This window comes from Mesoplodon bidens (genome assembly GCF_964165515.1).
Source record: "Mesoplodon bidens genome assembly, chromosome: 2".
NCBI lineage: Eukaryota > Metazoa > Chordata > Mammalia > Artiodactyla > Ziphiidae > Mesoplodon > Mesoplodon bidens.
Genome location: NC_138177.1, coordinates 39,173,277 through 39,194,982, shown reverse-complemented (window position 1 = coordinate 39,194,982; position 21,706 = coordinate 39,173,277). Strand labels below are relative to the sequence as shown.

At 44.3% G+C, this 21,706-nt stretch overlaps 1 protein-coding gene across 3 annotated transcripts in view; it reads right to left on the bottom strand.

The window, feature by feature from the left end:
• CACNA1E (calcium voltage-gated channel subunit alpha1 E) overlaps positions 1–21,706 on the bottom strand; it is a gene marked incomplete at its 3' end in the record, with an annotated part of 302,403 nt that overhangs the window by 32,223 nt on the left and 248,474 nt on the right. For all 3 annotated transcript variants that reach the window (XM_081225453.1, XM_081225454.1, XM_081225455.1), the window contains 9 exons: positions 15,638–15,649; positions 13,905–14,001; positions 11,346–11,506; positions 10,680–10,817; positions 9,635–9,836; positions 8,670–8,834; positions 7,941–8,051; positions 4,324–4,407; positions 3,446–3,571 (listed from right to left, as the gene is read on the bottom strand). In XM_081225453.1, the coding sequence (XP_081081579.1) occupies positions 3,446–3,571; positions 4,324–4,407; positions 7,941–8,051; positions 8,670–8,834; positions 9,635–9,836; positions 10,680–10,817; positions 11,346–11,506; positions 13,905–14,001; positions 15,638–15,649 (1,096 nt within the window). The remainder of the gene's footprint in view (positions 1–3,445; positions 3,572–4,323; positions 4,408–7,940; positions 8,052–8,669; positions 8,835–9,634; positions 9,837–10,679; positions 10,818–11,345; positions 11,507–13,904; positions 14,002–15,637; positions 15,650–21,706) is intronic.

The window sequence follows — 21,706 nt, the reverse complement described above, 5'->3', positions numbered from 1 at the left end:
ACACAGGGCTGGGGCTCTCTATTTACCCGGGATGTTCTATTTGGGGATTCCATACTTTTGCAGATGTCCACATCCTCTGACAGATATGTAAGCCGGTGGCCCCAGAGAGGCTTGTAATTTCCCCTCTGTCGAGAATATTCCCTGACCCACAAGTGTGTGGCCCATATATCCAAGGGAGAGCTGGGAAAACTTCTTGGGATTGGGATTCATCCCACTCTGTATGCAGAATATTAATAACCTGAGCAGTTGTGATGCAACTTACACAGCAAGCATCTAGCTTTGGCTCCCAAATCCCTGTATTACCCTTCCCAACCCTCGCTCAATGTGAGGTCCATAACGGAGCATTTGGAAGCAAAATGAAATGGCTGGGGCCTCAGCTGCTGGTCAGTTCCTAGCAGGCTCCTTCAAGCTCTGATGAAACATCTTTTTCCGATGTTGAAGCGTCCTGACCTTTCATTCTGTGTCACGCAAAATTCCAAAAAGGCTTTCGAAGTGTGAGCCATCACAAAACCCTGCCATGAAGCCACATGGCACAAAATTCCATACTGTGCAAGTTAACTGTCACTCTGGGATGACAACACTTTACTGATGGGGGTGAAAGGGCGAGTGGAAGAGACAGGAGGCAGGGAACTGCCCCTGGTGGCTGGGAGAGGATGGAGACACAGGGCAGTCTGGTTTGGAGGCCAGGGTGGGCATTATAATTCTGGGGTGATCTCAGTGCTGACATGGAAGCCCCTCTGCTTTACCACCCAGGAAGCCTCCCTGGCAGTTTGTGCAACTCCAAGTCTCCACTCTCTCTCGAGTGTGCACAGCACAACTCCCCAGAGAGCAATTGAAGGCTTTCAGACTGCATGAACCAGGCAGAGCTTATCAATAGAGCTAACTAAATGAAGAGCCCTGGGAGACTTTTACAACTTGAATAAAGACTAACATTAAGATGCAATAGAGGGGGGCTTCCCTGGTGGCGCAGTGGTTAAGAGTCCGCCTGCCGATGCAGGGGACACGGGTTCATGCCCCGGTCCGGGAGGGTCCCACATGCCGCGGAGCGGCTGGGCCCGTGAGCCATGGCTGCTGAGCCTGCGCATCCGGAGCCTGTGCTCCGCAACGGGAGAGGCCACAGCAGTGGGAGGCCCGCGTACCGCAGAAAAAAAAAAAAAAAAAAAAAAAAAGGATGCAATACAGGGGTTTCCCTGGTGGTGCAGTGGTTAAGAATCTGCCTGCCAATGCAGGGGACACGGGTTTAAGCCCTGGCCCGGGAGGATCCCACACGCCGCAGAGCAACTAAGCCCGTGCGCCATAAGTACTGAGCCTGCGCTCCAGAGCCCACAAGTCACAACTACTGAGCCCACGTGTCACAACTACTGAAGCCTGTGCGCCCAGAGCCCGTGCTCCACAACAAGATAAGCCATGGCAATGAGAAGCCCGCGCACCGCAACGAACAGTAGCGCCCGCTCACCGCAACTAGAGAAAAGCCTGCGCAGCAATGAAGACCCGAGCCATAAATGAATGAATGAATGAATAAATAAATAAATAAATAAATGTATAAAAAAAGGCAATTGAGAGTTGGTGGGAGAATCCCTTCTCCAGTGGAGTGCTGATTCTTAAGATCTGTGAGGAGCGACTACATCCCAAGGGGGCAGGTGAAGACACCATCTGCTGAAAGGAAAGAGTAGGGAGGCAGGTTTCTCTCCCAGCTTTGAGGAGAGGACCAAACAGTCATCCTGATCTCTCTTCTTGTCATGTTGTAAATTCCAACACAAAATAAGGAAGACAGAAGAACTGAGTAGGGGTCAGTGGTGGAGAACTGGGTGATGCTCAGGGTGGGGCTGGGGAAGGTAGAGGCAGGGGCAACGCTGTTTACACAGTGTTACTTTCTGCTGTGTATGCGCAGAGGCAGCCTTTATTAAACCAGCTTCAGGAAAACAACTTCTACACTGTGTCTCAGGGCTGCACCCATCCATCACAGTGTCACCTGGAGGCAGATTCAGCTGTCTTCACTGTTCTCTCTCTATTCACTGGAATAAGCCAACCATTTGGTCATCAATTTTTGACATGCTTTTCTTTGCCCTCGATAGTATACACTTCTACAGAGAATCAGTGATCATGAGAATATGACAGGCTGACACATATTTCTTAAGAGACTCACTAACAACTGTAACTTGTTGCACAGGCCTCTATAAGAAGATTTTAAGACCATCTTGTGTTTCAAATTCTAAATCCAGATCCACCCGAGACTCAAATGGTAAATTCTTGCTAAGGTTTTTGATTTCTCCTGTTATTGAGCTTTGGAGAAATAGTTTTCATTGAGGTGACACCTCTGTGGGAGTCATAGCAACAAACAATTATCTGAATCCAATAAAAATGTCAAGGTTGCTCGTGCGACCCTGAGCATCCTTACAACTGGCCTCCCATCTCAGATCCCCAGGACTTTGCTGAAGAAGTAAATCAGTCATGATGGTGTGGCATGAAGTCCCTTTCAAGTGACAAGAAACCATGAATTCACTGACAAGCTTTCTTTAGTTCAATTTGTAATTAAAATGCACAAACAATTAAAATAAAGAAGGCAATTCAATAAATTCATGATTTTTCATCTTTGAATCAATTTCATCAACTATATTTTTAAAGTACATTCATTGTAAGACTCTTTTTTATAGGAGGAAAATAGTAGGCTTCTGAGCAGCACTGATGTCCCCCAAAGCTGAAAAACAAACTAATTATATTTGCTAGAGCTTGAAGATATTGAAATATGTTTGGAAAACTTCTTTTACTGGAAGTCTCTGCCATTAAAGTGGATCTCAGGTATCAATTTTTAACTTGTTTATTACATGTACCTCTCTGTATGGCTCCATGAGATCATTCAAAAGAAGCTCACCGTATTAACCTTGCCCAGATACCCTACTGGTTTGTGGGATGCAGAGGTAACCATTAGCATGGCATATATTCAGTGGTTCAGGAAATACACACTAATGATGACATGGGTGGGACTGGTATGAATCATCTTGTTATAAAACACAACTCAAGGAGTCCTTTGAAAAACCGTTCTGTGAAATAAAGCCACTGACGAATCCCTGAAAAATGCAGAGGATATGTGACTACAGGTGGCTGGCTCTGTCCGTGGATGGGATTGCTCAGGGCATATTGAAATACCTTGGGAGGGAGCACACCTCACAAAACGAGCCCCCTGCCTCAGTGGACAGAGAAGGTAACTGAGTTACAAAGTTGGGGTGATCTTTTAGCATGAGATTCTAGCCAATTAGTCATAAGCTAATCGCTGCCTGGCCAAGTTGTGTTGTAACTAAGAACTGCTGTGTTTATCTAATGCTTCTGACAAACGCCCATGCCCAGAGGTGAGGGGACTTGTGGAATCATGCTGCACTGCCTGGTGTGCTGTCTGATGTGACAGGGCCGCTGCAACCCTCAGAGGGCAGGAGCTTGTGCCCTTTACCTTAAAGGACTGCACGAAGGTCCAAAGTAAAATACGGATGGTGTAGCCTTGACGCAGAAGCTTGATGAGGCGGGCGGCTCGGAAGAGCTTCAGAAAGCTCATATTGAAGCCACTGGTGTTCACCAGCTGGTGGATCAAAAGGAAACATATCATTAGTGACATTATGGTCATTTAGAACATCTAAGCACTGGTATTTGTGTATTTATCTCTCATTCAGATCATAGAATAGAACATGGATGCTGTCTTTTGTTTTTAACCCCATTTTCAGCTGATGGGCCAGTGGGGACCATCTCTCAGAGCCTCCCCAGGCCTGCCCTCTACTCCCAGAAGGAGGGCATGGAAGTACCACAGACGGATGCCCCATATACAACCGATAAAACTGGCCTCCCCAGTCTTCTCTAAGTGGTCCTAACTCTGCACTTGGATGCCAGAGGGCAGACCTAACAATCTCTATTGCACATGACGGCCCTCCAATATTCAAAGACTTGTGATGAACTCTCCAAGTCTTCCTTAGGGTGAACCATTTCAGGGAAACAGTTCAGGTCTAACAACTCTGAGGGCGAAGACCCTGTGCCTCTTTTGTGTCTCCCAAAGAATCTAGCAGGACACTGTGCACACTCGGCCTCTCCTGGGCCCTCTATCCCATTCACCCCCATTGGATGGCTGCTATCTGAGTCGTGCAAATGGGACCAAGCCTTCCATGAGATCCAGCACCATCTAATGTTCCCATTTTCTGGCAAAAGCTCAGGAATGAGGAAGTGAATAGGGGGCTGCACATTGGGTTTGTGGAGCTAAAAATGGACTGAATGTGCAGAGAATTTTTTTTTTAATGCAACTCCAGGGCCAAGCCTAAAGAGAAGGATCAAGGAGCCATTCACCTTGCTGTCTGTCAGAATAATTTCTGTGATACTGCCGATCACGGTGATGAAGTCAAAGATATTCCAGGTGTCTCGGAAATAGTTCTGCCAAGTGAATGCAGCCATGGGAGCATCAGGAAAAAAAGAAAAGAAAACACAGGAGAAAATGGAAAAAAAGACATCTTTCATGACATAACTTTGTCACTTGGAATTAAAACTTGTCAATTCCAGGACAAGTTCATTCTAACTTTGGCTTTAGTTTCCTATTTCTAACCAAAAATGCTGTTTTTTCCTTCACTAATATGAGCGTTTCTCATTTGGGAAGCAGTTTCATCACTATTTGGGGACCTTGTTTTTGAAGCTGTCACTAAAAAGCTACATTAGAAAAATGTAAGATTTTTTAATGTAATATTACATAAAAATATGTAAGAAAGAGATTTGTGGCCTAGAACATTTTGATGTCCAAAAATGAAAGATCATAATTGTCACCTACAAGACAATAAAATTATTTACAGTATTACTCTAAGGTTTTCTATAACTTTTAAATTATTATTTATATAGGATCATGTGACCCTATAAATATACAATTCTGACTTTCAACTAACAATAAAAGTCACAGAGATGTCCTAAGTGACTAAAGATCAAAGATGTGTCAAAAATCTCTTCCTAACTCCACTGAGCCTTTTCACACCAACTTCTGATTGGCAGTAGGATGAACAAACTCATCTTTCCCCTCTTTCCCTGCTCCGTTACACCTTCTGAGGAGGTGTAACTAAATAAAATACAAGGAAGCAGTAATAGAATGAGTGGGTTAAAGGAAATGAAGAAGTAAAGGACCTGGATAAGGCACCAGCCAGCCAACATTAAGCTTAATAGAGAAAATGGGTTCTGCTCCCATTTCCAGTGCTCCGGTGAAAACAGACCTTGGACTATATTCCTTAAAAGAAACAGAACGCTTGGGACTCCCAAACGTTACCCACTTGCCCTTGGGTGGCACCTCCTGTAAGAGACCCTCAGAGCACTGCAAAACACACCCTCTTCCATCCCCACAACTGGCATTCATGAATCCTTGCTACACATGCCAGATTTTGCGCCAGGTCCTCCCTTGGCATTCTTTCAGTTCATGTACTCCTCCCATGGATGCTCTAAGTAGGTAGTGATAAATACCTCATAAATTACTGACTGGTAGGGCTAGCAAGAAGAATGGGTAGAGATAGGCGATAAAGAGAGAAATGTCCTGGGGAGAGAGAAGGTACGTTTATGAGCACCTATTCAGGACTAGCCACCTTAGGTATACGCCCTCATGGGACACACACACAGTATCTAAGGCTATATGGCAGCTATTGTTATCCTCCTTTTATGAATGAGAAAACTGAGGCTTAGAAAGGCCTGTCGGATTCCAAAGTCACAGGCACCTGCCAGGCATGTACAGAAACTAAGCACACAGCCTCACAAACTCACTGTTGTTAAGGATGACTACCTCAGGAGTGGGGTCAAGTTGAGTCTCTGAGTCCCTCAATTCTCAGTGCTCTCCTATTACCAACCTGGGGTGAGCTTCCTAATTCTTGGTTAGGTCCCTATATAAGAGCTAGAATATAAAACTAGCTCTCAGGGGACAGAAGCCCTAGATTCCAGTAGAGGAGGCCTTACAATACAGTATGGTAGAGCACAGCATAGCATAGTACAGACTAGTAGATTATGGTGGACAAAGTGTGGGCTTTGAAGCCAGAGAGACCAGGATCTGAACACTGGCTCTGCCTTTTAGTAACCTTGTGCAAAGTACTGAATCTTCTTGAGCCCTAGCTCATCCGTATAAGAAGAAAACCATAATGGCCATCTAATAGAGTTCTTATGAAGCTAAAATGAATAATACATAAAGCTTTTGGTACTTAGTAGACAACCAATATATGTCAATTCTCTCCCTCTTTCTTTTTCCTCTTCCTTCCTTTTCTATTCCCACTCCACTTTCCAATTCTACGGCCTTTTATTCTGCAATCTTCAGAAAGTGACACAATTTTTCTGAACTTCAATTTCCTCATTTAAAATAACAACAACAACGATAATGACAGCTTCCGCCATGCCTATTTCAGAGTCATTGAGAAGATCTGACAAAACAGTATATATTAGGGCGTTCTGAAAATCTACAGTACTGTATCAGTGAAAAGACTTATTCGGGACTAGTGGTGCCTTTTATAGTGTGACAATGCTTCTAGACCTTGAATGAAAATACGGGGGTTAAGGTGGGAAGGAGGCAGGCTTTGGGACCGAATCATCTAGTTAAGCCCATAAGCATGTATTCGGCATTCACCATAATTTGACACAGAACTGGGGACTTCGGTCACAGATGACGTCAATCCGACATGCAAATAATCAAGATGCAGAGAAAAACTTTCCCTGTTTTTACACAGGCTTCCCCCACCCCCTGCTCCTCCTGCTCAGGGCCAGACTGTATTATAATGGCATCTTTGTTGCTGGTAGTTTACTTTTCTTTATTTCTCCAAGACTCAAAAGGGAGTCAAACAACAACAATACAGCCACCTGCAATGGGTTCCCTTCAACCCTCCTCCCCAAACCATCAAATCAATGACTTTTCAAAGAACCACCAGGAAACCAGAAGCAATCCCCACCATCAACACTCACAACCATCAAGCCGAGGCCAGAGTCCCTGTTCAAGCTGCCGCCAGACAAACCCATAGTCAGATAATCAGCTGAGTTTCTCTTATTGCACGGAAAGCCATATACATATAATTTGAAATGGTAGCTCACACACAAAATAAGTATGAAACAGCTGTTGGGTGGGTTTATCTGCAGCCCACTGATCTCACTGTAAACACTGAGCCAAGGGTGGCAGAGAGGATTATTTTGTTGACACGACACTGAAGTGAAGGGCTAGGTTTGCTTAACACTCTTGATAGCAGATGCGAGAATCTGCCAAACAACTATAATTAGTAGCTGAGGAGAAGTAGAAGGAGGACTCATGCCAGAAAAACTCAACCCAACCCTCCCCAAACCAATTCCAGAAACTGCCCCCCCCCCGACCCCACACTTACTTACTCTCTCTTTCTCTCTCTCATACACACACTTTAAAGGCCATTAGCCTTTGAAAGCTTAAGTACTAAACATTTATTTTTAGTGGCAGAAATTACTCTTCATGTAACTAAAGGGAGGAGGACTACTAGGTAAAATCTATTATTTGCTATGTTTGAGGCTAAGCGGGACAGATATTTTCCCATTTGAGTTATAAGATTTTAAACCTTTCACCAGTAAATAAGCACTCAGATTTATTAGTCCAATCCTCGTTTTGCTCTTCCTGACAGATAAATCTTACTAAGTTCTAGTAAGACTCAATGATCGTCGCCCCTTGACAACTGACAGACTTTGACAAGAACAGAGCTGATGACTAGATGGGTACAGAGCTGGGGATCTGGTTCTCTTTGTCTTTTCTCCTAACACCCTCACACATCATCCTGTCTCTATGGCAGTTTTCTGAGCAGTCGAAACAAGCCCACAATTAGGTGGGCAGGTGTGCGAACCCTTTCTGGAATAGCGGTGACCACCCTCCCTTCCAACAAAGGCTGGGAATGTACCCAAACAGAAGGGAAGACAAGAATGATGCCGGGATCAATTCCATGACATACCAAGAAGCCAAACGCAATGATCTTTAGGACACATTCCAGGGAGAACACCATGGTGAAGGCGATATTCAGGTACTTCAGGGCCAGTTCATAGGTACAGGGAGCAGAGTAGTACTGCCAGGAAGAGAAAAGAGGAAAGAATCAAACCCCTAAAGGTGAGAGGGTCCATGAGAGAGGCTGGCCATCTCGCGTCCCTGCCCTTGGGGGACGTTCTGGTGCATGATGCAGGAGGACAGTCATCTAGGGCTAGAGAGGAGAAGCACACATCCTATGGAGCAAAACAAAACAGAGGAAAACACAGGTCTTATTAGCAAAATGACCAGTCTTCCTAGAGCTGAAGGTGAGAGGGGCAGAAACATTTCCTAGAGTTAATTACATTACCGTTTCGTATTAAAAACCTCTTCCGACTCTCTTTTAGAACCCCATGATCATCTACATCTCCTGACACTTCCACCCTTGTGTGCGTGTGATTGCCATCACCAACCTTTGCTTTCAGAGTTCCTGGACTGCTACTATATATTTCACTGCATTTTGCCCCAAAGACCCAAAGGCTGGGCTGTTGATGGAGACAAGATGAAAGAGAAATTCCACGATGGAAAAGTAGGTGAGGAGGCAACAGACGGGTAAGCTGGAGTGTTTTCTCAGTGTCTCGGGCACACACACAAGTGCCTGCGAGGGGACAGTTGCCAAGGCTCAGCCTGCCCGAGTACCTCCCAGCCACCACCTTCTCACCTTCATCATCAGCACGATGGTGTTCAGGGCGATCATGGCCATGATGGTGTACTCAAAGGATGGAGACACCACGAAGTGCCAGACGCGGTACTGGAAGGTGTGCCTGTTCTGGGGCATGTAGCGGGTGAGTGGTTTGGCACTGATGGCGAAGTCGATGCACGCCCTCTGCAGGAGAGTCACACTGATTAGCCAAGCTCAGAGTCCCTAAACCTGGTGAGCTCTCTGTTAGATGGCTAGAAGAAGAGGACGGTGTGTGAGAAGAGGCTAGGGCTGGGCAAGCAGAGGTAAAAGCAGCAAAAGAAATTATCTGGACAAAGCTACAGGTGAGGTGTCACCTTAAGTGAATACACAGAACTAGAAGGGTTCAGTCCCATGTGGTAAGGACTTGATGGTTATTAGTAATGTCCTTTTACACAGCACAAGACTTAGATGTTCGGGCAGGAAGCTCACAGTCAGAAGTAAAAATCTATCTCTCTGTGCATTCCCATAGCTCTTTATTTGCATTTCTCTTATAGACTCTACCAATTTCTAGTTCAGTTCCAGGAATACAAACAATGTGCCAGAACTACACTTGTTACCACAAAAGCAGTAATAAGTTAGACAGGTTCCCTGCCCTTACAGCAAATATACACCACTGAGGGATGCAGGAAGGGAAGGAGATGTGCTAAGGTTATAATGTTGGCACACGTCTTTCACCCCCACCCCCAGATGATGTGCCACATAAACGTAGGGGCCGCATCTGAAACACCTTACATCCCTCCCAGTTCTCTGTGTCTCATACCTGGGCTTTAAACAGAGCGGACACTCCAAAAACATTTATTTAATGACTGGCGAATTCATTTCCCCCTAATTCTCTCTCTAATTCACAGTAAGGTGGAGAGCATTCTGTCTTCCTCCTAACACTGCTGGTCTGAGAGTCCTTTCCAGAGCCACCCCTGCCCTACACTGCAGACCCCTCGTTTCACCTCGTTCTTCTCCAGGCTGCACTCCTCCATCATCTTGTCCCCTTGCTCCTGGAAGGTGATGATGATGAGAGCCACAAAGATGTTGACGAAGAAGAAAGGAAAGACCACAAAGTAGACCACGTAAAAGATGGACATCTCCATGCGGTTGCTGCGGCTCGGGCCTCGGTCTTCCTCTGTCACATCGACAGAGTGCTGCAAAACTCTGGGGACAGAGTGAGAGGGCACGGATGGTGGACGGCGATCTTGGCAGCTGCTGTGACTCAAGCCTTCGTCAGCAGATGTGCCATCTACTGTACTTTCTTATCTGACTTTTTAAACTTGGTGGGTCCTCCGTGAATTTGGGGCTCCACAACCAAGCTGGTGGAGGTCCAGTGACCCCCAGTCCACTGCTCTTTCTAGCCCCGGTGCCATCATGCATCCAACTCCTAAACACCAGAGTGACATTACTTTACAGTTGAGGATGTCATAAAGTGCCAAGAGACTCCTGCATTTCCCTTTGGCATTTTGCTGCCACCAGAAAGTGGTGTCTTGGTTACTGCCAAGTCTCTGAAAAAAAAATAAGCCTGCAGCTACGAGCAGCATAAAAACTGCATTCTGTTGTCTTTGACATGTGAGGCATGACCACAGAAAGCATCTCTGGGTTCTGCCACCTCATCCTTAACCCTTGACCCTCATGTCCAGGGCCAACTCGGAGGATAAATCTGTCTAAAAGCATCCTCAGGGACTCTCCCACGGTGCGGTGCGGAGAGCTGTTCAAAACTCATTTGTTCTGTAGGAATCAGATGGCTCTATTCACCTCCTTGATCATGGGCTGAAACACTGTGTTTCAAATATTTCCCTGACTTCGCCAGCTCCCTCCTGATTCCTGCTTGAAGGATTTTCATTCTTCCTCTCTCCTGCCCGTCTCACCTACTCATAACCACTTACTTTCCTTGGTACGATAACAAAGGGTTAGCCTTGTTTATCTCAAATCAACTTCTCAAGGCAAACACATGGCCCTAGCCCAGCTCATAGACAAGCATGCCAAGCCAAACCAATCACTCACTGAGGCCATCCTTCCCCTGTGGAGACGGTGAAGAGGGTCAGCAGGGCCCAGATGATGTTGTCATAGTGGAATTCATGGCGCTTCCATTCTCGGCCTTTCACCTCCATCTTGTTTTTCTCATGATCTACATAGTTTCCTCTAAAACCAGAGCAGAAGTGAACCAGAACCTCTTCACTATAGCTCATGGAAGAGCAAAGAAATTCTAGGGACTTCGATAATGTACAGTAGTAATTATCAGCATTCAAACGCAAGCAAGGGGGGATTTTATTAAGGCAGTGTATTATCATGGAATAAAAATGAGATTTGGTGCCCAACAGACATGGAAGATTAAATCCTAATCCTTTCACTAGTCACTGTATAACCTTGAGCAACTTCCTTAAACTTCCTGTGCTTAGGCTTCCACACCTATAATGTCCAAATAAAACCTATCTCAAAAGGTCATTAGAAAGATTTAAAATTAAAACCTGATGCAAAATGCTATGTTCCATGTCTGACACAAAAGAGGTACTCACTCAAAATGTAGCAACTTCTTATTTTGCCTTTTTTCCCAAAAGAGGAATGGATTTAAGAAAGGGAGAAAGAAAAGACCTATCTGTAAAGGGTTGAGTGGACCTTGGCAGAACACACTTTAGCAGAAAGTGAGTGGTATGTGCTGGTGGCGCTTACATGCACTCCTTCTCTGTGTCCTTGGAACTGTCTGTGCAATAGAAGAACTTGCCCTTGAAAAGTTGAACTGCGATAACAGCAAAGATGAACATGAAGAGCTTATAGACAATTAGTATGTTGAAGACATTTTTCAAAGAGGTGACCACACAGTCGAAGACAGCCTGTGAACAGAAAAAAGAGCCATGGTGTGTGAATCCCTGGAATGGCCTGTGTATTTGCCTACAGCTGAGTTGGACCCACACTACCACCAGCCAGCCCACTGAGAAGGTGCCCCAGGAGATATCACCCTAGTAAGAAGTGACACTCATGGGATTCGGACCTGTTTTCTAAGCTGGTCATGACTGCAGGAACCTATAATTTAGGAGGGGAACACATGTTCTGAATCTGAAAGGAAACCCAAAGCAGTCGAGACCAGATGGTATCAGGCAGGGGAGGGAGTCCTTTGTGGAATCCTATTACGTGCATTCCACTTAGTGTGAAATAGAAATTTATTCCAGAAAAGGGATCCTTGAAATCATTTAGCCTGTTTTAGGCGTTAAATAGCTTATCCGTAACTTCATCTATTTGGGGCACGTTCTTAGATTTGATTTATACACTGAATATGTATTGCTTTCTCTTAGCCTTTCCAAATAGATCAGGGAGTGATAATAAACTATATCACCTTTGTTCATTTTAATGACATTTTGGAATAAGTTCACACATTTACCCCAATTACATTCCACACTTCACGTAAATGTTCTCTAGTTTAAAGCTGGCTGTGCTGGGGATGAAGATTCAACAGGTGATGTGGGAAGGGGTAAGAGCCACCCTCTCTTAAGAGATGGGAGGACCAGATGGACAGAATCTGGCACTTGCACTTCAGTTCAAGGCAGTGAATCTCCTTCTGAAGAATCCACTGTAGGCCCTAAGCCATGAAGAGTTACATGGGAATTCAACACATTTCAAACCATTTTTAGGTTATTTTCTAGGTTTGTAGGTTTAGCTCACTGGAGAGTCTAGCCCCATGGTGGCGCTGCATTTGAGCGGTTGCCTCTTCACAGCGCTGGGTGAACACTGCTGGTTTAATTAGTTCAGCACTGCAGGGAATGTGAGTGACATGCAGCCTCGTGGAATTATCAGATCCACCTACATTTCCCTCAGGTTATGGAGCTGCAGAGCAAAGAGCCAGCCAGCCCTTCCTAATTAGTTGGAATTAACCAAGGTTGGGTCGCCTTCTTCAGCCTGTTAACTAATCTCATCATCCTGTCCAAGCTCTTCTCAGGACCCCAACATAGCTCAGAGGAGGAGACCAGTGGACCTGGGCTGCAGCTAACAACATTGGTTAGGGCCCCAGGCCTCCCGGCCATATTTTTCTGGGGGTGAGGCAGAAAGGAATGAATGTTCACAGGCACCGACCCCGGCCAGGCCCTGTGCTGGGGCCCGTCACCAGGTGGAGGGTTATAATGAACAGCGTGTGAAAGATTTCCCGATACCGTGGGAGGTGCCTGATCCAGGAGGGAAGGCAGGGCAGTGGAGGAGGAGAGCAGGCAGTGAGGACACTTCCTTTGGAGCATGAGTATCTCTCCTCGGGAATCCATGCAGGAGGCCAGGGCCCTGGGCTCTGAGAGGAAGCCATGTCTCAGCCAGTTAGGGGTCCTCCAAAAAAGACTTTCCTGTGGTCTTAAGCCTTTGGTCAACCTGGTTGGTTTAACACCTCTCTGCAGAGCCAGAGGGCTGAAAGGGAAGCAGTTGGGGTGGCAGTGGAGGGATTGGTGGGGAATATCAGAGGTGATGCAAACCCAATGTGAAAGAGGAACTGGGGAGCAGGGGAGTCCCTTGTTCCCTCCCTGGTGGTGGCTGGCTCTCATTCACAGGAATTCAGGAAGGAAGAACTTTTCTCCCATGAGGCTTCAGCTTCCATAACAGCAAGGGATGTGTGTGGGAGAGGCAGGTTCCACAAGCCAGCAACCTGAGGGCAGGAAGGCTCAGGGAAGGAGCTCAGGGTGGGTGAGCAGGTCAGAGGGCAGGAGAACCCAGATAATAGACCTCTGAAGACACAGGTCCTGGCAACAGGGAGAACTTAGTTGTGTGAGCTCACTTTCCCATTTCTTCTCTGCTTGTGCCAAAAATGACTCTGTGTCCTTGGGCAAGTTATTGGCCTCTAAAATATGAAGGGCCAGGGCTAGAAGATTCTTTCTTTCTCTAGAATCATGAGGAGAGAAACCAGCCCAGGTGACTTGGTCTGACCTAGTATGCAGACCACAACACGCAGGGCTCATGCTCCTTCCATTCTGGTGTCTGACCCACCTTAATGACACAGGAGGCTCCAGGATAAAGCCACACAGGGTTCTTCCTATGACTTCCCACAGAGGGTGGGGCCAAAGTCCTTAGAGATAGATTTCTTAGGATATTGGTTATTTTCCTTTGAAACTCAGACCCTTAGTTCAAGCAGATGAAAAGAATCTCAGTCTCTGTGTGAGCAAAAAGAATATCCCCAGAAATAATTCTCCCAAAGCAGGCCACCTAGGCTGCTCTCTCTAGATGAAGGGGAGCTGATGGGAAGAAACTGGCGAACGTTACCTTGAGCTTGGGCAGGCGCTTGATGGTCTTTAGCGGTCTCAGCACCCGCAGCACCCGCAGGGACTTGATGGTCTTGATGTCCCGGCCCTTGTTGGTTCTGCAGGGGAGAAGTCCCGGGAAATCACAGGACAGGGGAGTGTTAAAGTGACAGTCACACTACTACATTAACAACAGGGAGAAGGGGGAAAGAGGTGGGCAAGAGGCCTGAAATTGGGTCAGAGTAGACCCCAAACACCACCCTCTGGGAAAATTTTCCAATCACTCCCCAGTGTGCACACACTCATATGCACGCACACTCATGCATACTCACAAAGAGGAAGACACAGGTATACCACAGAGGCACCCATGCACACATGTTAATCAACACTTCCTACCCCTAACAGCCGGAGCAATGCTGCTCATGACCACACTGACCAAATGGAAATGGAGGATCAATCGACTAGGGAACAGGACCGTAGCCCGTTGTGGACCGGCATGGTGCCTAGCCTAGGGAGTCTTCAGTAGAAGGCTCTCAAATAGTATTTGCTGAATTGAATAGGGAGCCATGGTTGAGAGCAAGTCTCATCAGAGGACTCAACCTAATCCTTCCTTCAGCTCTAGGTTTGTCACCTCTGCACAGTTCAGGGGAGAGCAGGGTAAGGAAGGCTGGTGGGGACATGACACCCGTGCTGTGCTGGGCTGCTGGCTCCAGAGAGAGCATGTCATGCAGGCTTCTAGCCAGGACTTTGGCTCACACCCCGATTATCTCTGTGCGAGTGGCTCTTCCAGCAGTCCCTTCCCATTTCCAGCCCTCTGCACCTAGCACAAGCTGCAGAGAGCCTGCAGTTGGAGGAGGCCCAAACTGCAGCCCACGCCCACCTTTATCCTTGCCCTACAGCTAATGACCCTCCCTCTTCAGCCTCTTGGAAATGTTTGCTCCTAGTAGACAAAATACATCTTTCTATTTTTAGGAAGGAAATGAATAAATCAACCTGCATTTCTCTCTCCATCCTGCCCATCCCCTGAGATCTTTGCATTCAAGTCAAACAACTGCAATTTGTAAAACATGCAGATGGTAGAAAATGAGACTCTAAATAGTGAGCTCAGGTTCTGGTTCTTTCCTCACGTTGGCCCAGATCACCATGACACCAACTATCAGAGGAAATGGGATCCATCTAGAACATCAGATGGGAACTACAAGGCTTCTGCCTGCTTTTCACCCTGTCCATCCTGCCATACCCGTCCTCCAAATAGGGAGATCGAAGGCCATCCATTCCTTCATACAAGGCAAGGTAGGAAGACATTTGATGGAATGCTGACTGCCTAGAATGTGAATTTTGAGACCCTCTTAAATGGTTACAATCCATGATCTATAAGTTGCTTTTACTCAGTTCTAGATCTGAATATAGATAACCCAAAAGTATCACATTGATATCAATGGCCTCTTGCATCCATGGGCTTTGTATATTTTATAAACTCTTTTACTTTAGTAGGTTCGTCTATCTACCTTTCTAAAAAGGCAACATATAGGCCAAATACATATCCAAACCAATAAGAATGATCAGTTCCCAGGAAGGCTTGGTGACTCCTAGTTTTTGTTCTCTCGGATATCAGGGAAAACACACCACTCACATAAACTCACCACTCCTTTCTTAGTGAGCCAGTTCCTTCCCTCTCAACCATACTTTCTCCTTCCTCCAACCCACTCCCCATATTCTTTTAGTTCAAAGAAAACTGAAGAGAAAAATATTTACCCCAAGGCATTCCTATGGAGGATCCAAGCAGAAAGCAGTAAAAAAAAAAAAAAAAAAAAAAAAAAAAAAAAAGGAAGAGAGGTAATGGAGAGAAGGGAGATAGTCAGTAAATTCAGGGAGAAAAGAGAACTTTAGGACAATGGGAAATTGGAGATGCCCAGACCCTAGAGATCCCGCTTACAGCCTTGGCACTTGCAGAGTCTGCACGCTTTGTGAAGGAAAGGAAGGGCCAGCACACCATCACTCCACACCCACCTCTCCACCCTGCAAAGGCAAAGGACCTCTGCAAGCGTTAGGGACGCTGCCTCTAACTATATGGCATTCCCCATGTGTACTTTATTCCATGGAGCCTCGCTGAATTGGAGTTTTCTAAATGTAGTCTTTCAATTCCACTTCCTTAGTAGCCTTCAGACAAACTCCTTCTGTTTCCAGTGAATTTATAAGAAGCCAGGCTAGAGGAAAAGTGCCTGATCTGGGCCAGAAACTATGACTTGGAAAAGGCGTTTCAAGACACAGTGGCATACGTATGCTTATGAAGGAGTTCATTTGAAGAGGGAGACACAACGTCCAGAAGAGGGCTACTCTGACATCTCTCAAAAGCACAGAGGGGCCATATCATAAAACCACCTTGAAATATGGGGGAAGGCATTGTCTATCAAGGTCCTGATGTCACATAAAGGGATGCCTTTTGATAAATTAAATGACCACCCGTCCTTTGTGAGCTATTTACCGTGTAGCTTGCAGACAAATCATCCCAGTTCTATTGGTGAGGCTTAAAAATGACAAAAATAAAGATGGAGAGCATAAACATGAAACATTTGAGATAGAAATAATAAAAGCTAACTTTCTGAATATTTATTCTTGGCCAGACTCTGTTAAGCACTTGTAGTGCAACTCTTTATTCGGACGTCCTAATAACTTTCGGACAAAGGTATTATTATCTCCATTTCACAGATGAGATGCTGAGAAGCTGAGTGCCCAGCAGTGGCAGGGAAAGCTGGGATTTGAACCCAAGTCTATATGATGCTCAGAGCTCTTGCTCTGTACCATTAAGCTTCTGCACCAGCAAGTTTTTGGTTCTAGGCTCTGTCAAACAGCTCACCAAATTCTAAAGCTGGAACATATCCTTGAAATCCACTTAACTGCAAACAAAACTGCAGCCTGTGGAAGGTGTGCCTTGCATAAGATCTCAGTAAGTGAGCCCCAGTGCCACGGGTGAACAGGCCGGCTGCTATGAAGAAGTGCCTAAAATTCAGCCTTTGCTTCTTGGTTGACAGTTGGCTGTGAAGGGTACTTTTTCTTCCTTTCTTTTAAATTTTTTTACTTACCACAAACCTATGTTACACCACCATATGCCACAAGCAAAGATTTCCAATGACCATTTTATTCAGTGAATGATCCCACATTCAAAATTATATTAATTTTCACTGTAAATGCCAAATGAATGGTGGTTTGAGAATCAAACCCAAAGCCTTATAAACCTTAAATCCCTCATGTGATAATCTCCAAATGCTCAGAAGGCAGAGGAAATATCTTCCCCTGAGTTATAACAGTGTCTTCTCATGCATGAGACTGGGCATGTGGTAGGTCAGCCAAATATACCTTTATCCATTCATGTAACAGCACTGATGGAGTCCTTAATAAATGTCTGGCACTATTCTAAGTACTAACTACACGGTTGTGAACAAAACAAATGAGGTCCCTCCCTAATCTAGGAGGGAAGACAGGCCTTAAATAAACAAGCAAACAAATGAAGGTATAATTGCAAGCTAAATGCTTGGGAAAGATGGAATCATTTGATTGAAAATTTTGCCAGAACAACTACATAGGTCACCATCTTTTCCCCAGGCTACATTCATCTTAAGCAAAAGCTCAGGGAGAATCTTCCAAATCCTTGAAATGAGAGAACAAAGTGGGATCAATGGATGGACAGGTGGTCCAGGCTTTCACCTTCCATTAGCCCAGGTCCTTAGCCCCAAGACCTTTATATCCAGTAGAGTCTAAATGGGTTCATACTCACAGATACCCATCTGTTGATTTTGAACTTTCCTATTGAAGGAAAGTTCAATAATTTTTTCTCCTCCTACACACCCAGATAAAGGACAGAATTTGCTCTCTACAATTAATTTTGTCCCAGGATCCTAGTAAAATGTCATGCTATGGAACAAAGGGGATCTCTGACCTGTCTCTGTGTGTGTGTGTGTGTGTGTGTGTGTCCCTTGGTTTGGGAAGTGGAATTCTTCGATGGTACACTCTGATCTTAACAGCTGACTGTGACTGCCAAAGTACTGGGCTAGTAGTCCCATTCTGACTCCTACAGAGTTGAGCCAAGGATAGTAATCAGACACAGGCTAAAAGTAAAATAAAGATTAGTCATTGCTCTGCACATCTTTCAAACAGGTCTGCAGAAGAGCTACTGAAAAGCTAGGATTTTGAGTGGCTGTAAAAAAGCATGCTTGGGTTCTCAGTTCTGTTAACATGCATTCAGTACAAACTTGAAAACTGTCATTTGAAATGAAAGGAATACTGGCTAACAAAGCCACAGGGTCAGGAAAAGCATCAACAACGTAGTCCCCATTAATTAAAATATATCATAAATTTACACATGGGCTAGGCTAAACTACCTCTCCCAAATCCCCGCATACAAGATTCATTTAAGCCATTATCCAAGTCAACAAGATTGCAAGGGAGAGGTTTTATCAAACCAAGAGAACAGACTCTTCAAGTACTTCAACTGTGGCATATTGTTTAAGAAAAAATTCATGAGCTTTTTACAGGTCATTTAAGTATAATCATTTGATAATACTTTGCTACGCTTTGCTACTAAATGTATAAGCAGAGTTTTTTTACACTGTCTGGCTAATTGGTGAAATTTTAGCAGGTGTAAAATTGACTCTAGAAGTTTTAGCCACAGCAATCAGAGAAGAAAAAGAAATAAAAGGAATCCAAATTGGAAAAGAAGAAGTAAAGCTGTCACTGTTTGCAGATGACATGACACTATACATAGAGAATCCTAAAGATGCTACCAGAAAACTACTAGAGCTAATCAATGAATCTGGTAAAGTAGCAGGATACAAAATTAATGCACAGAAATCTCTTTCATTCCTATACACTAATGATGAAAAATCTGAAAGAGAAATTAAGGAAACTCTCCCCTTTACCACTGCAACAAAAAGAATAAAATACCTAGGAATAAACCTACCTAAGGAGACAAAAGACCTGTATGCAGAAAACTATAAGACACTGATGAAAGAAATTAAAGAAGATACAAGCAGATGGACAGATACACCATGTTCTTGGATTGGAAGAATCAACATTGTGAAAATGACTATACTACCCAAAGCGATCTACAGATTCAATTCAATCCCTATAAAACTACCAATGGCATTTTTCACAGAACTAGAACAAAAAGTTTCACAATTTGTATGGAAACACAAAAGACCCTGAATAGTCAAGGCAATCTTGAGAAAGAAAAACGGAGCTGGAGGAATCAGGCTCCCTGACTTCAGACTATACTACAAAGCTACAGTAATCAAGACAGTATGGTACTGGCACAAAAACAGAAATATAGATCAATGGAACAGGATAGAAAGCCCAGAGATAAACCCACCCACATATGGTCACCTTATTTTTGATAAAGGAGGCAAGACTATAAAATGGAGAAAAGACAGCCTCTTCAATAAGTGGTGCTGGGAAAACTGGACTGCTACATGTAAAAGAATGAAATTAGAACACTTCCTAACAGCATACACAAAAATAAACTCAAAATGGATTAAAGACCTAAATGTAAGGCCAATCACTATAAAACTCTTAGAGGAAAACATAGGCAGAACACTCTATGACATAAATCACAGCAAGATCCTTTTTGATCCACCTCCTAGAGAAATGGAAATAAAAACAAAAATAAATAAATGGGACCTAATGAAACTTAAAAGCTTTTGCACAGCAAAGGAAACCATAAACAAGACCAAAAGACAACTGACAAAGAATTAATCTCCAAAATTTATAAGCAGCTCATGCAGCTCAATACCAAAAAATCAAATAACCCAATCCAAAAATGGTCAGAAGACCTAAATAGACATTTCTCCAAAGAAGATATACAGATTGCCAACAAACACATGAAAGAATGCTCAACATCACTAATCATTAGAGAAATGCAAATCAAAACTACAATGAGGTATCACCTCACACCGCTCAGAATGGTCATCATCAAAAAATCTACAAACAATAAATGCTGGAGAGGGTGTGGAGAAAAGGGAAACCTCTTGCACTGTTTGTGGGAATGTAAACTGATACAGCCACTATGGAGAACAGTATGGAAGTTCCTTAAAAAACTAAAAATAGAACTACCATAGGACCCAGCAATCCCACTACTGGGCATATACCCTGAGAAAACCATAATTCAAAAAGAGTCATGCACCACAATGTTCTTTGCAGCTCCATACACGATAGGCAGGACATGGAAGTAACCTAAGTGTCCATCGACAGATGAATGGATAAAGATGATGTGGCACATATATACAATGGAATATTACTCAGCCATAAAAAGAAATGAAATTGAGTCATTTGTAGTGAGGTGGATGGACCTAGAGACTGTCATACAGAGTGAAGCAAGTCAGAAAGAGAAAAATAAATACCGTATGCTAACACATATATATTGAATCTAAAAAAAAAAGGTTCTGAAGAACGTAGGGGCAGGACAGGAATAAAGATGCAGACACAGAGAATGGACTTGAGGACATGGGGAGAGGGGAGGGTAAACTGGGACAAAGTGAGAGAGTGCCATTGACTTATATACACTACCAAATGTAAAATAGCTAGCTAGTGGGAAGCAGCCACATAGCACAGGGACATCAGCTCAGAGCTTTGTGACCACCTAGAGGGGTGGGATAGGGAGGGTGGGAGGGAGACGCAGGAGGGAAGAGATATGGGGATATATGTATATGTATAGCTGATTCACTTTGTCATAAAGCAGAAACTAACACACCATTGTAAAGCAATTATACTCCAATAAAGATGTTAAAAAAAGAAATTAATTTAAAAAATTGACTCTAATGTTAAAATTTGAGGATAATTTCACATGTGAGTATGTACTGGCCCTACTTTAATTGGGGCTCAATTGGGCTACCCATTTCCCCATTTATTTCCTACTTATTTGTTAGGTTTCCTGGTTGCTCTCCAAAAAAATAATTGCCACATTTCTCTTATGTCTCATCAGTAAAAGATGAGAATCTTCCAGCTCAACTGTCAAGCTGCCCTCCAGATCTTTCATGTGTAATCACTCATCATTCCCTGTAATCTTGCTTTTCATCTTCTATGTCCCCCTTTCTCAAATGCTGTGCTCTCAAATTGATTTCTGCTAGGAACTGACTCTCCTTCCATGGTGGGAGGTGCGTGCTGGGGGGCAGAGCCAGAACATCAGTTTCTGAACAGTCCTTCCCACTTTTAAGTGGAATGGTCTTCTTCTTCCCTTCCCCATGAGCCCAGGAGGGAACAGCACAGGGATTTTAAGGAATCTCTTGCATTAGAGGAATGGACAGGCTTGCTGGAATGTAAAGGGGGCGGCGGGGTTATGCTGTGAGGAGCCTTGAACTTTGCTAGTGTCTGGACTATTATTTAGTAGTCAATAATAATTATCACTTATTATGTACTTACTAAGTGCTTGGCACTACACTGGACACAATATATTTTACCTTAGTTAATTCTCATAAGACCAAAATAGAGTTACTTTTAATTTTTACTTACAGATGAGCAAGTAGAAGTTCAGAGAGTTAAGGTAGCTAATAATTAACGGTGCTAAGTTTACCTGACTCTGAAACCTAGGCTCTTATTTACGACGTTACAATGCCTTTCCACATGGGAACAAATGGAGGGTTTTAACCAAAGGAGGAAACGGCAAAAGAAACCAGCAGTTCCTGAGCTCAAATACTGAGCCATCTATCCTAGTCTTCTTCATCAGTCTAGGGCCAGTGAGGGTTCATGGGAAGAAAAGGATACAGATGGAACAGCAAGATTGACAAGGTCAGGGATGCCTTCTAAATTAGGCCCATAGGTCTTGTCTGTTTCCAG